General features: G+C 40.8%; 1 protein-coding gene across 1 annotated transcript in view; it reads left to right on the top strand.

Annotated features, from left to right (window-relative positions):
* The window catches only part of LOC148954436 (uncharacterized), a 57,991-nt gene that overhangs the window by 23,190 nt on the left and 17,974 nt on the right, over window positions 1-16,827 (top strand). Inside the window, exon 3 of the mRNA XM_089086517.1 lies at window positions 16,054-16,215. Coding sequence (XP_088942643.1) covers window positions 16,054-16,215 — 162 coding nt within the window. The remainder of the gene's footprint in view (window positions 1-16,053; window positions 16,216-16,827) is intronic.

Genomic DNA, 16,827 nt, shown 5'->3' on the forward strand with positions numbered 1-16,827 from the left:
AAAAATATCAAAATTCTAGTCTGATGCCAAGAGGATTCGAAGGGACCTGGGAGTAATAAAGGGTACGAAAGGGATCCGATGCTGCAGGTGGGTTCAATCTAATCCAACACTGAAATGTTGAGTGAGATTAATAGATCCTAAACTCATCAAGAACGACATGCACAGAAGCATTTCGATTGGTGTGCACTTTGCATTCAGGGCGGCGGGGGGGGGGCGGCGTTCAAACGTAACACCCAAAAGGCTGTACGGTATTTCAAACTGGGAGGAAATTCATATAGCTTTTCAAAACTTCTAAGTTGATTGACTTTCCCCGAATCTTCGCCACTTTAGTCCTGTTTAGGCCAATGTCTGTTTTGTGGCATGAAATGGCAAAAATCAATATTTTGCTTTGGTAAAATCCGAAAATTGCCAAATCTACTTATATCCTGTCAGTAACACTAAGCCGATAGGCAGTCTCCAAATTTTCCCTTGGTATCATTTTAGACTACAAAAATCTTGATGGTACTTGTTAATTAAACAAAACTCACCCAAGATGTGAAGCTAGGTTAATCCTAATAAAATATAACCGTCGTATAATCTTTAGTTTGTTTAATAATACAATCTGGGCTATCCCCTCTAATGTGCAATTATATAGAACTATACAAGTCCAATGCATTCTGTCACCCGTCTTTTGTCTTGGTGGCCATGAAACCGGTTTTCTCACATCTTATATTCAGCAAACTTCTCGATAGTGTTTTATTTAATTATCAAGTACCATTTTGATTTGCAACTCAAAAAAGCACACAAACCGGCACTCTCCGTGCAGCAAGTTCTCTTTTTTTTTTACTTAAAAAGGGTATAAGAAAATATAATTTTCCAGCTGAATAAGTAATCGTCTCTGGGTATAAACATATTTATGTTTGCCCATCCTATTTTCTGGTATTTGGCTATTTTCTGGTATTTACTGATATCAAAAAATTATTTTTCTTGGAGGGGAACAGGGTTTTGGGTGAATTCAGATATTATTGCAGATATTATTGGGTGATTGCAGATGGCAATCAGAGACTATAATTCGAATAGTGAGGTGACTTGGTAGTTCTTGCTTCGTATTTTTCATATTCATAAAAAAACTGAAAATAAAACAGTGATAATCAAAAATTTACAATAAAACAAATAAAAACAATGATGATAAAATAAACTTCGTAAAACAAACAATGATGGAAAGAAACTGATGACGCAGATTTCTTTTGCTCATCGCCCAGTTTAAAAATGTTGTCATACAATTAGAATTTTTCTAGGAAATTCTACTTATCAGCAATGAAAAACAATTCTCTTCCTTTTCCTGCTTAAGGTTTGTTTACAGACATTGTTTAGCAAACACATTTTATTATAGATTAATAGAAACACTATTAGTAGAAATTAACAAAAAAAGTCTTTTAAAATATCTTTGTTTTGCTATTCTTTAAAATAATTTTTGCTCTTTTTCAAATTTATACAATATACTTCGCAAAAGATCTCCGTCTAACTGAGGCAAGAAACTAGAAAAGTTAACATAGTGGGGGATTTCCAGAGGGATTTTTCAGGAGGAAATTTTTCGTAGGTGAATTTCTCATGAGGATAGGGACAATTTTCTGGGTAGGGGAAATAGCCTAGACCTAGCATCTTGTTTGTCAGTCTGTAGGTCGTTTTGTAATTTGATTAAATATTAAAAAAGGTTTTTTGAATTGAAAGTTAGGAACAACACTAAAACTCAAAACGAACAGAAATTATCCCTTACATGATGGGGTTGCCCCCCCTGCTAAACACCTTACTCTCTACACTAAAGCTTAAGCACTTTTGAAAAAGCTTCGTATTCTAACTAAGCGGCCCTCGTGTTTCAAGAGCCGTTCTTAAAAAAATGGGACAAACAGTCAAACTTTAGCATAAAGAGCAAGGTATTGAGAAGGGGGCAATAACTTCTGTTCGTTTTTAGTTTTAACGTTGCTCCTTACTTTTAGCTAAAAAACTGTTGTTTTTTAATAATAATTCTGATCGTTATTCAAATAATGCCGGTATATCTGGCTCGCCCTACATAAAAATTCTCCCCCCCTCACGGGAAACTCCTCCGTTAAAACTTCTTCCCATGTAAAATACACCCCCAGTTAAACTCCTTGCTGACAGTTCTATCCTCACTGAAAATACCCCCCCCCCCTGTAATTTATTTAGCCGACGATTCAGCCTGAAAAATCCTCATTAGCATACTTTCAGTTGAAAAACACTTTAATTTCTAACCGTTTTCTCGATCAATCTGGAAATCTACCTTCCGTGGAAATTTTTCCTAGAAACCCAATCACGCTGAAAATAGCCTCGAATGATTCCCCTGAAACATCTCCACATGCAAAATTGAGTTGACAAAGAGAAAGTAGAACAAATAAAAATTCGTACCGAAATTCTGTCAAATCCCCCCCGTGTAAAGTTTTCTCTGGAAATTTCCCTCCCACGGAAAATTCTCCGTACGGGAAGACACCCCAATCACAAAATGCCCCCGCCTTCCAGAAAAATGTTCGTATGCTTCGCAATAACAAATATTATACGTAAAGGGTGGGCAAATTTTATAACTTACAGGCCTTTCCCAACTGATTTTGTGGGTCATGTTACCCCTAGGGACATATCTATCTGGTCTTTTAACTATGCTGAACAAAATTACTATCTACAAATTTTGATCGGATAAATTAGGGAAAAAGGAGTATGTGAGGGGGCTAGTTGTCCTCCAATCTCTTTGGTCTCTTAAAAAGGGCACCAGAACTTTAAATTTGCGTTCAAAAGTAGTAAGGCTATAGGTACCATGGAACTAGGTACGGAACTAGATCATATAAAGCGAGCAGAAGACGATCTAGTTCTGACCAAATTGATAAAAATTACCGAGCGTACGGCCTGAGGGTCTAAACCGTATCAACAGATACTGATTGCACATAATTTATTACAAGAATTATCCAAATGAGATACCTATTTCTACCTGTATTTATGTAAATCAGTGATCCAAATTAGGATATACGTTTGTTAGAGCATAGAATTCCAATTGTCTGAAGAGTCTTAACTCAGGACATGAATATCCAGGTCAAACCAAATGATAATAATAAGAATATTTTTTTTTATTGGGATTGAATGAAACAGTGAAATTTTAATCGCTTACCAACTAAAGGTAAGTCTGAGAGAATGGTGACTCCCACACCACATCATATAAATGTCAGAATAGGATTAGAATATATTCATCCTTGACAAGTTGATTTATTCGATTGACCCAACTTCACTTCTTGGCTGTGATCGCTTTAATACAAAAGTACCAAGTGAGGAATGTAGGCAATACAAAATATTGTTTAGTATTAGAGTATGCAGAAAGTTGAAACTAATAAAGTCGCAGGTGCCAAGAAAAGAATTTTAATACAGAAATCCAAAACAATCCTTAGAAATCCAGAACAATCCTTAGAAATCAAGCAGTGAGGTGGTTATGGATTTGAAAACAACAATATTGGGTATAGTATTGGAGCTACTACAAATTCTTCTTTCAAAGAAGTCGTATAAATTTTAGGCAATGACACGGTAGCCATTAGTCATCCATGCCCTAGCCTCCAAGGGCCCCAATACTCCTGCCCAAACTTTTTATCCCTCCCCCAATTTCTTAACACTTTTTATGAAGTATAATTTTTTTCACTCTTTTTTCGCTTTTTAGCTTTTTTGTTTTTTATATTTCTTTTTAAATATAAAAGTTTTTTTTCAACTTTTTTAAGTCTTAAAATGACATGAAATATACTTAAGAAAAATCATATTTAATATTTTCGAAATACAAAATGTGAATGATATAGATATGGTTGTCGTGACTTTTACTATATGTACTAAAAATTCCAAAATGCACTTTGAAACATCTGCAGAGGTAACACTGACAAGATACACCCCGACACAACATACACTACGAAACACTACGATACACTATGACACAACATACACCCCGATACACTACGAAAATATCCTAGGTCATACGTTTCAAACAAAAAAATTGCAAAGTGCACTTTGAAGCATCAACAGAGGTAACACAAGATAAATCTTGTTTTTATCTACAAAAGATATCCCAAAAGATATCTACAAAAGATATCTACAAAAGATATCCCAAGTCATACGTTTCAAACGATAAAGTTCCAAAATGTACTTTGAAACAACAGCAGAGGTAACACTGACAATACAAACCACGACAAAACACCCTAACTCATCCTAACTATCCTAACTCATGCGTTTCAAACGAAGAAATTCTAAAATGCACTTTGAAACATCAACAGAGGTAACACTGACAAGATACACAACGACAGAGCACTATAGAAAATATCCTACGTCATACGTTTAAAACGTGGAAATTCCGAAATGTGTTTTAAAACATCAACAGAGGTAAAACTGACCAGATAAACGACGACACAACACTACAAAATATCCCAAGTCACATATTTCAAAAAAATTGTAAAAAATCGAAAAAATTGTAAAATACACTTTGAAACATCAACAGAATGTAACACTGACAAGGTAAACCACGACACAATACTAAAAAAATATCCTAAGTCATACGTTTCAGACGAAAAAATTCCAAAATAAACTTTGAAACATAAACAGAATATAACACTGACAAGATGAACCTCGAAACAACATTACAAAAATATCATAAGTCTTACGTTTCAAATGAAAAAATCCAAAATGCCCTTTGAAACATCAATAGCGGTAACGCTGACGCGATAGATCACGACACAATACTACAAAAATTTCCTAAGTCATACGTTTCAAAAAAAAATTCAAAATGCACTTTGAAACATAAACAGAATAAAACACTGACAAGATAAACCACGACACCACACTTCAAAAAATATCCCAAGTCATTCGTTTCAAACGAAAAAATTCCAAAAGGCACTTTGAAACATCAACCGAAACAACACTGACAAGATGAACAAGTACACAACACTATAAAAAATATTCCAAGTCATACGTTTCAAACGATAAAATTACGAAATGTACTTTCAAACATCAACAGAGATAGCACTGACAACATAATCAGAGACAGAACACTATAAAAATATAGTGTATAGAAAAAAAAATCTAAAATGGACCTTGAAACATCACCAGAGGTAACAGTGAGAAGATAAACCATGACACAGCACTACAAAATATATATAATAAAAGTTGAAAAATTTTCTGTCCGAAAAAATTATTAGTAAAAAAAAGAAAGAAAAGTGCTACTTCAAACAATATTTTTCTAATACGAAGTCACGACTAACATATCTATTTGATTCTGATTTTGTATTTCGAAAATATTTAATGTAATTTTTTTGTTTTAGGTATATTTCATGTCATTTTAAGACATGTAAAAAAAAAGTGAAAAGATTTCAAAAAAAATTAAATTAAAAACGAATTAAAAAAATATTCAAAAATTAAGGGACGGGCCAAAAAGTTTGGGGAAGGGTATTGGGTCCCTTGGAGGCTGGGGCATGAACGACTAATGGCTGCCGTATCATTGCCTAAAATATATACGACTTTTGTACGAAGAAATTGTAGTAGCTCCAATAGTATACCCACTAAGGTCATTGTCAAATCCATAACCATCTCACTACTTGATTTCTAAGGATTGTACTGGATTTGTAAGGATTGTTCTGGATTTCTATTTTAAAATTCTTTTCTTGGCACCTACGACTTTATTAGTCTCAACTTTATCTTATTCTTAAGGCTCCTGCTGAGGGTTCGGCGTAGAGAACGATGAGATCAGTCACCTCCAGGTTGACCTATCGCTTGTCAGGCTTGCAGCTTCTTCCATCGGGATGTGGGCTGGGGTGAAGAACTCATCGGCTTTGTCTTTCCACCTAGTGGGGGGGGGGAAGCGTCCTCCTGGTCGTTTCTATCCGTGTAGGGTGGGGTTGAAGTCAAATGCGACCCGTGCTAGGGCGTTGCGTGACATGCGAAGGAGGTGGCAGTACCACCGAACAGTACGCTGGGTGAGCTGCGTCGAGAAAGGAGTTTGTGCTGTACTTGACAGAAGGGTCTGGTTGCTAACGAAGTCAGTCCAGTGACTCTTCGATTCTTCGGAGATGTTTCGTCTGTGTGACATCGACGGCGCTGAGAACGGTACTGACTGACACATTGTAAATGTGCATTTTGGCAAGGCGGCTTATGTTTGGCTTTCGCCAGATGCTGCTAAGCCTCCCAACAAGTGCCGACGCTTTGTCTATTCGAGATGTAAGCTCTTTTGTGATCAAGCCATCCTTCGACAGAATAAATCCCAGGTTAGTGAAGTTTTCAACCGCATCTACTCGGTTGCTTCTGATGTTGACTTCCTTTACAGTAGAACAGGACGTGGGGAGGGGGGTCAAGGAGCATAACTTTGGTTTTCTGCCAGTTGATCTTCAGTCCAACTTTCAAGTCTTCCTCGAGTCTTCAGTCCAACTTTCTATGTCGTCGGCGAAGTCAGTATCAGAGAGTAGCCGGTCTCCAAACTGAAGAACGAACGGAAGGCGATTCGTCGTATCGGTCATAACATGGTCTATAACGCTGTTGAAAAGCTTGGAAGCGGTGGTGCAACCTTGCAGGACGTCAGTCTTCACTGAGAATTTGGGAATTCCACCTAGTAGGGGGGATACGTCCTCTGGGTCGTTTTCATCCGTGTAGGGTGAGGTTGAAAGCGAATACGACCCATGCTATGGCGTTACGTGACATGTGAAAGAGGTGGCGGTACCACCGAACAGTACGCTGGGCGAGCTGCGTCGAGAAAGGAATTCGCGCCATACGTGACACGAGGGTTTGGTTGCTAACGAAGTCAGTCCAGTGAAGTCCTTCGATTCTTCGGAGATGTTTCGTCTGAGTGACATCGACGGCGCTGAGGATAGGTTTACAGCTAGCCACGTCTCTGCTCCATACAGCAGAACGGTGCTGACTGACGCATTGTAAATGCACATTTTGGTAAGGCGGCTTACGTTTGGCTTTCGCCAGATGCTGCTAAGCCTCCCAACAAGTGCCAACGCTTTGGCTATCCATGATGTAAGCTGTTTTGTGATCAAGCAATCCTTCGACAGAATAGATCCCAGGTAAGTGAAGTTTTCAACAGCATCTACTCGGTTGCTTCCGATGTTGACTTCCTTTACAGTAGAACGGGACGTGGGAGGGGGGGCTCAAGGAGCATAACTTTGGTTTTCTGTCAGTTGATCTTCAGTCCAACTTTCGAGTCTTCTTCTGAGAGCACCTGGAGAGCTTTGGTAACCTTTTTGACGGTGTTCGCAACTAGCGCTATGTCGTCGGTGAAGTCAGTATCAGAGAGTTGCCGGTATCCAAACTGAAGACTGAACGGAAGGTGATTCATCGTACCGGTCATAACATGGTCTATAACGCAGTTGAAAAGCTCGGAAGCGGTGGTGCAACCTTGCAGGACGCCAGTCTTCACTGAGAATTTGGGAATTCCACCTAGTGGGGGGGGGGGGCGGCCTCTGGGTCGTTTCCATCCGTGTAGGGTGAGGTTGAAGTCAAATGCGACCCATGCTAGGGCGTTGCATGACAAGCGAAGGAGGTGGCGGTACCACGGAACAGTACGCTGGGTGAGCTGCGTCGAGAAAGGAGTTTGTGCCGTACTTGACAGGAGAGTTTGGTTGCTAACGAAGTCAGTCCAGTGAATTCCCTCGATTCTTCGGAGATGTTTCGTCTGTGTGACATCGACGGCGCTGAGGATAGATTTACAGCTAGCCACGTCTCCGCTCCATACAACAGCACAGTGCTGACTGACGCATTGTAAATGCACATTTTGGTAAAGCTGCTTACGTTTGGCTTTCGCCAGATGCTGCGAAGCCTTCCAACAACTGCCAACGCTTTGGCTATTCGAGATGTAAGCTCTTTTGTGATCAAGCCATCCTTCGACAGAATAGATCCCAGGTAAGTGAAGTTTTCAACAGCATCTACTCGGTTGCTTCCGATGTTGACTTCCTTTACAGTAGAACGGGACGTGGAGGGGGGGGGCAGAAATTTGGTTTCAGCCCCCTGGAAATTTGGTTTCAACTGGCAGAAATTTAGTTTTCTGCCAGTTGATCTTCAGTCCAACTTTCGAGGCTTCTTCTGAGAGCACCTGAAGAGCTGTGGTAACCTTTTTAACGATGTTCGCAACTAGCGCTATGTCGTCGGCGAAGTCAGTATCAGAGATTAGCCGGTCTCCAAACTGAAGACCGAACGGAAGACGATTCGTTGTACCGGTCATAACATGGTCTCTAACGCAGTTGAAAAGCTCGGAAGCGGCGGTGCAACCTTGCAGGACGCCAGTTTTCACCGACAATTTGGGACTGTGTCTTCCATTGACTTGCACGCAGCTCTTGGTATTCTCATACAGCTTTTTAAAAACTGAGCAACATTTCTTGGGTAGATCCGTAGTTCTTAGTATCAGCCAAAGTGAATGGCGATCAACAGAATCGAAGGCAGCCTTAAACTCCACGAAAACGATGTACCCTTTTCGGTGGAACTCTCGCGTCTTCTCGATCAACTGGCGCATAGTGAAAATTTGTTCCGTCGTCGACCTGCCGGGCATGAATCTGGCTGATTGGACTCTTCTCTTTCTACGCAAAAAGGTGGAACACCTGTCCAGGAGTGATATGACAAAGAGATTACCAGGAACGGAGAGAAGCGTGATCCTACGATAGTTGGAGCAGATTTGACGGCTGCCCTTACGTTTCCAGAGCGGCAATATGATGCCAGCACGCCAGTCATTCAGTATGCTTTCCGTCGTCCATACAGCTGAAAGACTAGCTGGAGCCACAGAATCATCGCTGCACCCCCGTACTTAAGGAGTTCTGAAGAAACGCCATAGACTCTGGGTGCACGATTATTATTTAACCGTTTTACTACATTTTGGATCTCAGAGGTGGTAAACGGTTGCGATACGAGGTCGGAAGTAGCCTCGGGTGTGGCCATGGCTGCTTGAATCAGGTCTGGGTCGGGATGAGCAACTGCCTCGGCATTCAGAAGCGTTGAGAAGTGACTGCTCCAGGCGGAGAGTTGGCATGCATCGTCATCCAGCATGCTTTCGTTAGCAGATAAAACACAGCTCACTGTGGAAGTCTTCCCTTCCGTCAGTTCACGGAGGTGTTTGTACAGGGAGCAGGCGTCTCCTTTCCTTGAAGCATCTTCAAGATCGCTGACTTCCTTGTCAACAAAGTTCTTCCTATCACTGTGCAGTAGGCTATTGCGCAGGCCATTGAGTCGTCTGTACTCCGGCATATTCTTTGCTAAGCGGGCCTTCCGGCACAGCTCGATCACAAACAGAGTCTCTGAGATATCAAGGGTTTATTCTTGTGTCTGCTGCAGCCAATGGTACTGCCAGCAGAATCGAGTATATTATCTTTGAAAGTCTTCCATGCTACTTCAGGGTCGTCCAGAACTTGGAGGCAGCTAAAACGGTTAGAGATATCAAGAGCATACTTCTGTTGCATCTCAGATGTAGCCAGACTACTCAGATCAAGCTGGGGAGGCCGTGTTTCTTGTCGTTGCGCTTTCAGGCGTAGCCTCAGCCTGGCGACTACCATTCTATGGTTTTTGTTTCCAAGTTCGGCCGACCTATAAGTCCGGCAATTTCCTATCGACGAGCGCCATTGACCAGAGATTATAACATAATAGATCATCTTCTTTGTCTGGCCGTCGTTACTATACCAAGTGTATTTGTGTATATCTCGTCTCTGAAACAGCGTGTTTGATATGACCAGATTATGCATATTGCAGAGCTGTAGGAGTCTTTGTCCGTTGTCATTCAGTGTAACCGGAGTCACAGGACCGAGAACACTTCTCCACACGTTCTCCCTGTCATTTACTGTCGCGTTAAGGTCTCCGAGTAGAGTGACGATGTCGTGGGGTGGGACTTTAGACAGGGTCACTGAGAGCTCCACATAGAACTGATCCTTCATTTCCGCAGGACTCGGATTGGTGGGAGCATAGCATACAATAATTGTCCACTTTCCATGCTTGTGCTGGAGCTGAGCCATCAGTATTATATTTGAAATTTGTTAATAGGACAGAAGGCGTCTCTTGGCTCTGACGTTCAGCACGAGGCCTACACCATTTGTCTTGCTTTTTGGGTGATCAGACCAGATCAGGTGATATCCTTCACCAATATCCTCGGACTCTCTTCTGAAAGGGTGGGTTTCCTTAAGACCAACCACAGCTACATTAAAGCGTTTTAGCTCATAGACTCATAGACCCACAGGCTCATTTTTTTTATATACAACTATCGTAGCCGTGGCCGAAGCCGTGACTAAATGGCGCTGCTTAACACATTGCATAAACTTTGTCACTGGCGGTTTAAATAACTGACAAAAAAGGCACGAATGAATTGCTGTGACGGGTTGTTTGACACTTTGGCGGCACCAGTTGGTTTTTATGGCGGGTGTTGGCGGTGACAGGCGCAGGTGGGGGAAGCAATGAACGGTGTTTCTGGGACGAAAGAAGGGACTGCTCGAAATTGCACATCAACTGCAAGCGCCTATCACGCAACGTTGGCAGTCATAAGTTACTAAGGGCAGCCTCATAAGAGTTGTATTTCAGGCTTAGTATCACTTTCACTGCCCGTTTTTGAATAACCTCCAGATATTCACTTAGGTGGGCAATACTATGAGCCTGAGGGCCCCACACATGACATTCTTATTCTAGGATAGGGCGCACATGTGTGACGTAAATCGTCTTCAGCTGACTTTGTGAGAAACCCGGTCGGCGCAAGGTAATTATCGACCGTAGTGCGCAACTACCTTTTTTAACTAGACCGGCTATGTGAGCACTAAATGAACAGTTGACACTAAAAGTAACCCCAAGATTTACTGAGTTTAACGCAGTAGGATACCATGGATCCGGCCATGAGAAGCCACGCTTAAGTGGATTAAACCTCATGACTTGTCTTTTATTCCCACTCATTTGGAGGTTATTGATGCTGCACTTCTCAAGAGGGGGTTTACTAATCTCACTTCTTAACTTGGGAAACATCTGACTTTTCATCAGGACATCTAAGAAGTAAGAATATATCATCCACATATTTGAATATGCCTTCAAACTCTAGGATAATTTACTTAATTACCGCTAAAAAGAAAAGAGCTGCCAGCTTAGTGCCTTGCAGTGCGCCACACGTCAGTTCAGCCCACTCAGAGTTTAAGTCGCTTGGGAAGAGGGCGTTGGCAAACTGGTGGCGGTTACGCAGAAAGTCAACAACTAAGATCAAAATATGCTTCCTAGGGCACATCTTTTTGAGGTTATTTGCTGCTGTATAATGGCGGATCAAGTCAAATGCCTTACGATAATCGACTAAAAGCAGGTCAACGAGGCTACTGCCGTTGTTCAACCACTTGGTAATCAGGTGGTAGAGACGCACTAGATAATGCGTCGTACTACTCCCTTTCAAGCAGCAGTACTGAAACGGATCAAGGGCTGGCTGGACTTGGGGTAGGAGCTTTCTATAAATAAAGGATTTGGTCACTTTAGCCATATTAGGCGTAATAGAAATCGGACGAAGCTGATCACAGGATTTCGGGTCTTTGACTTTGGGTAAGACGCGCACGTAGGCTTTTTCCAAAGACTCGGAAATTTGTGATCCTTGAACGGATGATTGATCAGTGATGAGAGTGGTTTTGCTAGAAACATAGAATATTCTCTTAAAAGTTTAACTGGTAATTCTTCTGGATAAAAGCACAATTGCCTTTCAACTTTTGAAGTTCTTTATACACCAGGAACTCGGATACCTCAACGATTGTATCTTCAGAAACGTCAGCAATAAGGGCTTCGATTTCGGCTTCGGTGAAGGATGAGCGAGTAGGACAGATTGAAGTGAAAAAGGTGTTCACTTCAGCTGATTTTATCGTGTTCTGTCATCTTTCTGTATCTTAACGTTACTGGTAGTACGTTTACCGGTAAGGCGCTTGACTTCAGAGTGGCACTTGCGGGGCTCACCTTGAAGGAGAGGCGAGACTTCGTCATGAACGTACCGTTTCTGCACTGCTCGTAACAGTTTAACAATGCGTTTACGAGGTTTGTTTGCTTGAACAATATCACCAATGCGATGTAACTGGCAGCGAGTTAAGATAAGCATCTTGAGATCTGGTGTTAACCAAGGTTTGTCAGTGTCACTAACAGTTATTTTTTTCTCATGGAAACGTTCATGATATTTACATAACAGCAAAGAGTTGAAAGTATCAACTTTGTGGTCGATATCTGTCAAAGAGCAAATCTCATCTAAGTCAAACGTCCCAATCCACTGTCCGAAGGAACGAATTGCCTCTTTAGTCATAGGTTGAGTGGAAATTATTACTTTACGTGGTGCTGGAAGGCCAACTTTGGCCTATCAAAAAAGGGTGTTATGGTCAGAGTTATGCAACGGACCGAGAGAGCAGGCTACTTCGTAATAATCGGGAATGTTTGTGAAAATAAGGTCTAATATACTACCACTGACGTGCGTTGGGATTGAGACAACTTGCTTGAGGTCAAGCATGCTGGAGACCCATGACTTATTAGTCTGATTGAAATCGCCAGTGATTACAAAAGCAGGCGCTGCGTGTTTGCGGTGTAGGTCATCAGTACAGTTTTGGATATACTGGATCAGTTATTTCCTGTTCTTTGCACTCTCGGGGTAGTAAACTGCGGCTACACTATCGCTTTGATAGGCGCTTTGGTTTGCATTCGACCCATATTACTTCATGGCATGAGTCACTGGGCTGACTTAGTAATTTACAAGGTAAGTCTTCCCGAAAGTACAGGCTTACCCCGGTGCCTCGTAGGTTAATCCCTCGGTCGCGTCTCGTATTAAAAAAACACTTGTACCCTTTGATATGCCCGGTTTCATCGTTAATATCCCAACATTACCTTTTGATATACCCGGTTTCATCGTTAATATCCCAACATTCTGTGATCACAGCAATGGGGGAACTCGTCTGTTTGAGAATTACTTCAAGTTCGTCGGTTTTTTGTTTAGCGATCGGGCATTACTTACTAGGATATTGGGCAGTCTGCACTTCGCCAAGAAAAACTCAGGTGATAGGGGAGGTGGGGTAATTGACAGCGACGATACTGCTTCATCATACCACGGACGGAGCGTAGGAGAGATTTTACTAGGAAGGATGCATTTAACTACTGTCAGAATACGTTCCCTTGCCGTTCTGAGAGACCTCGCTTTCGTGTTAGAAACGAGAACAGGGATAGCACAATTTTTATTTCTCTGACCTCCTCTTTTCCCTCTGTGGCTACGCTTGGATCGCTGTTGACTTGTAATGGCATCTGGCGGCTTTCTCAATAGTCGGAAGAGCCGTAAGTTAAAGAATATAGATGGCGCCAGGGCCAGACGAGATGAATTCAGTTCGTATAAATCAGCTTTTGCGTACTTTAATGTCATCGTTAGCACACTAATGAAAACTAGGGCAGTCAAATTTTCGATTATACGCACCCTCACAGCAGAAAAACCACGAGAAATTCACAAATCAAGCTATACTTGGACGAGGCCCAGGCTGCTATTTGAGCGCTCATAGGCAAGCATTGATTTAGCTCCAGGAAAGTTGAGTGTGAGTACGTTCCAGGTGGTGAGTCGTATTCCACCTTGGTCAACAAGGTTCATTCGATGGTCTTAAATCGGTCCAGGGACATGCTGGGGTCGTGGAAGGTAAAAGGGGGGGGGGGGGTAGGTCATATGAGGCAGTATCATCGTTTTTCGTTGCGGTAAAATTTTCAGGTGGAGGTTTGTAGGCCCAACCGACCCTAGGCCTGGGATCTAATTAGAGCTAGGACTTTGTCTAGTTGGTAAGCGATTAAAATTTCAACCCTTTACCTGTTTCATTCAATCCAAATAAAAAAATTATTCTTATTATTATCATTTGGTTTGATCTGGATATTCATGTCCTGAGTTAAGACTCTTCAGACACTTTAATGCTATACTGAACGTACATCATAATTTGGATTGTTGACTTACATAAATACAGGTAGAAAAAGGTATCTCATTTGTATAATTCTTGCAATAAATTATGTTCAATCAGTATCTGCTGATACCCTCAGACAGGGGCGGATCCAGGAGTTTTTTAGGGGGTGGGCGCAAAATAGGTGGATCCGAAAAAAAATTAGGGGGGGTTGCAAAATAGATTGATCCAATAAACTGCGTCAGAAGCAAGTTTAGTTAACGGAAACTTGAGTTAATTAAGTAAATTACACTACTTTAGACTACGCTAGAGGGGGGGAGCTCACCCCCTCATCCCCTTCCTTTATCCGCCACTGCCCTCAGGCTGTAAGTTCCGTATTGTATATCATTTTGTTCGGAGCTAGATGGTCTTCTGCTCGCTTTATATGATTTAGTTCCGTACCTAGTTCCGTGGTGCCTATGGTCTTACTAATTTCGAATGTTCCTCTCTCAGTCTTCTAGAATTGGTATTTCGATACAACCACTCCTAGGGAAAAAAGAAAGAAAGAAAACAAAACAGCATCCGTGATCTTTCTTCCGGCAAAAATGCAAAATTCCACATTTTGTATTTATGAGCTTGAATCTTCTACAGTAGGGTTCTCTGATACACTGAATCTGATAAAGTGGTTTTCATTTAAATTCCTTGACTTTCAAGGGGCTTTCCCTCCCTTTTTCGAAAATCAGGAAAATTTCCAAAGGCTCGCAATTTTTGATGGGTAACACAAAACTTGATGATTTTTTTATATTTGGGATCAGCATAATAAGCTGTTTCTGATGATGTATCTATTGATTTCAAATTTCCGTCTTTTAGAGTTTCGGTTACTATTGAGCCGAGTCGCTCCCTATTTATAGTTCCTTATCATCAACTGTTTGATCTAAGCCTACCAAAAACATCCATAGTCACGCATTTTCATACTCCGCATGCCCGTTGTCCAGGACGTTTAATATATTGGGATATCTTATTTCACAGGCAACATGTTACAGTAAAAAATAAACCCAATTTCTCGTTTCTTAAGTAGGGGAATTTAAAACCCATGTTTTGAGTTCTAGTATATTTCCTGGTCTAATACCCTAAACAGACTTTTTCTTTAGGTTTTGACCCTTGCTGGGCGAAATTTATGCCTTGTGGCGCAAAATGGCAGAAAAGCCAATTTGTTTTGGTGTGTCAAGATGAGAGGCTCAAGATCAGATTACCATTCTTTGGCATTTTGAACCACTTTGGACAAGCCTTGGAGGCACAAATGTTTGAAGGCAGAAAATGCCACTTTGCTGTGGCATGATCTTTTTTGTGAAACAGTTCGTGGTAACGAATTGCAAGCAAGGAGCGACTCGACTCATTAGTAACCAAAAATCTAAAAGAGGGCTGTCCACTTTTTAGAGTGCTAAAAAGTATTAGCGTGAAGAGCGAGGGCTGTCCCCCGTCATATACAGAATAATTTATGTTCGTTTTAAGCTTTAATGTTGCTCTTTGCTTTCAGTTGAAAAAGCTTATTTTTCAATTTATCGCTTAAAAAGAGCACGAGATATGGCGATTTCCTCTTAAATAAACTTTCTCTAAATATTCAACACCCACTGGTTGAATGTGATCACCCCTGGGGGAAAAAAGGAGACACTGCTTCCCAGGCTAAAAAGTAAAGTTTATTGTTGTTCAAGGTAAGAGGGGGATGTAATTCCTCTATAAAGGGTTTTCAACCCTTATAATTCTAATAATGTTCTTTTCCTTTAGACCAAGCGTCATTTTCAATGGATTGAAGGCTGTTTTGATATCCCCATAAATTTATTCACTTGATAAACTTTCAGTGCAAAATTAGAATTGGAATGATTGATATCTTCTGTCAATCACCAGCAAATAGCAAGTTGTACTCATCAGACAGCCTTTTCAAAACACGCGGTTTTAAATATTTTTTTACTCTGTCCCGTGCTTTTCTCCTTACTAAATTGCAGCTGTCCCCGCAACCATGATGACACAGAAGCATACGAAGCAATCACGCTGATCAGGTTAATCCGTCCAATGTTACTTGCAATTTTCGAATAAAATTAATTTTTTGTTACAGTTTTAATGTGCTCAATATTTATTATTTGTGGCTCTAGAATTTAATTGTTTCTATTTTGACATTTATTTATAGCGTTGCAGCCGTTATTGGACGACCAAACTGGGCAAACTGACTGCATTTTACCAGATAGATAAATCGGGATGGGGAAAAATACTTATAAAGTTTTACCGTCAGCGCTGCAACAACCATCATGATTATACGCAGCCACGTTGGGATCCCTACGTTCTTGAAGAGGTATTGTATAAATAATTTTCAAACACATCATTGTCACATCTGTCGATACAAGAGTCAACATATATGAAAGACATGTGTTTTGTTTTGATTAACATAGAATTAACATCGATTAACATTTGTTATTTAGACTAACTAGCGCCTAACAACAGGCGTTATATATTTTGCCAGATTCGTCCAATAGATATGAAAACTAATCTTCCAACCTTTTCCAATGATCAAAACGTAACGCCTTAAATATTAGCTCTGACTGGCCAAACTCCAAGTTTTGGCTTGAAAATGAACGTGAATCAACTCGGAAAATTACAAACAAAATACTTTTTTCCCCAAAAAATATACAGATGTGTGAAATTTTAATATTAGATATACCAGCTTTGCCCTTTTTTTCTTTAGGACTAGTTTTCATGGTAGATTAGAGTAACAAAACCTTAGAAATTTCACTTTTTTACCCCAAAAACTTACTTTTTACTTACTTTCGGAATTTTATTCTCTAGCGCAAAGGCTTATGCCAAGTGAAGTTGCCATCAAGCCATTGGCCAATTGGAGACACAGTCAAGACAGGTAGTCTGAGTGATAGGCAAAGCTGGCATAAGCCTTTTTATTTTCTATGCTCTT

This window comes from Artemia sp. Qi Xiang Cuo, chromosome 3 (genome assembly GCF_049724085.1).
Source record: "Artemia sp. Qi Xiang Cuo chromosome 3, ASM4972408v1, whole genome shotgun sequence".
NCBI classification, from domain to species: domain Eukaryota; kingdom Metazoa; phylum Arthropoda; class Branchiopoda; order Anostraca; family Artemiidae; genus Artemia; species Artemia sp. Qi Xiang Cuo.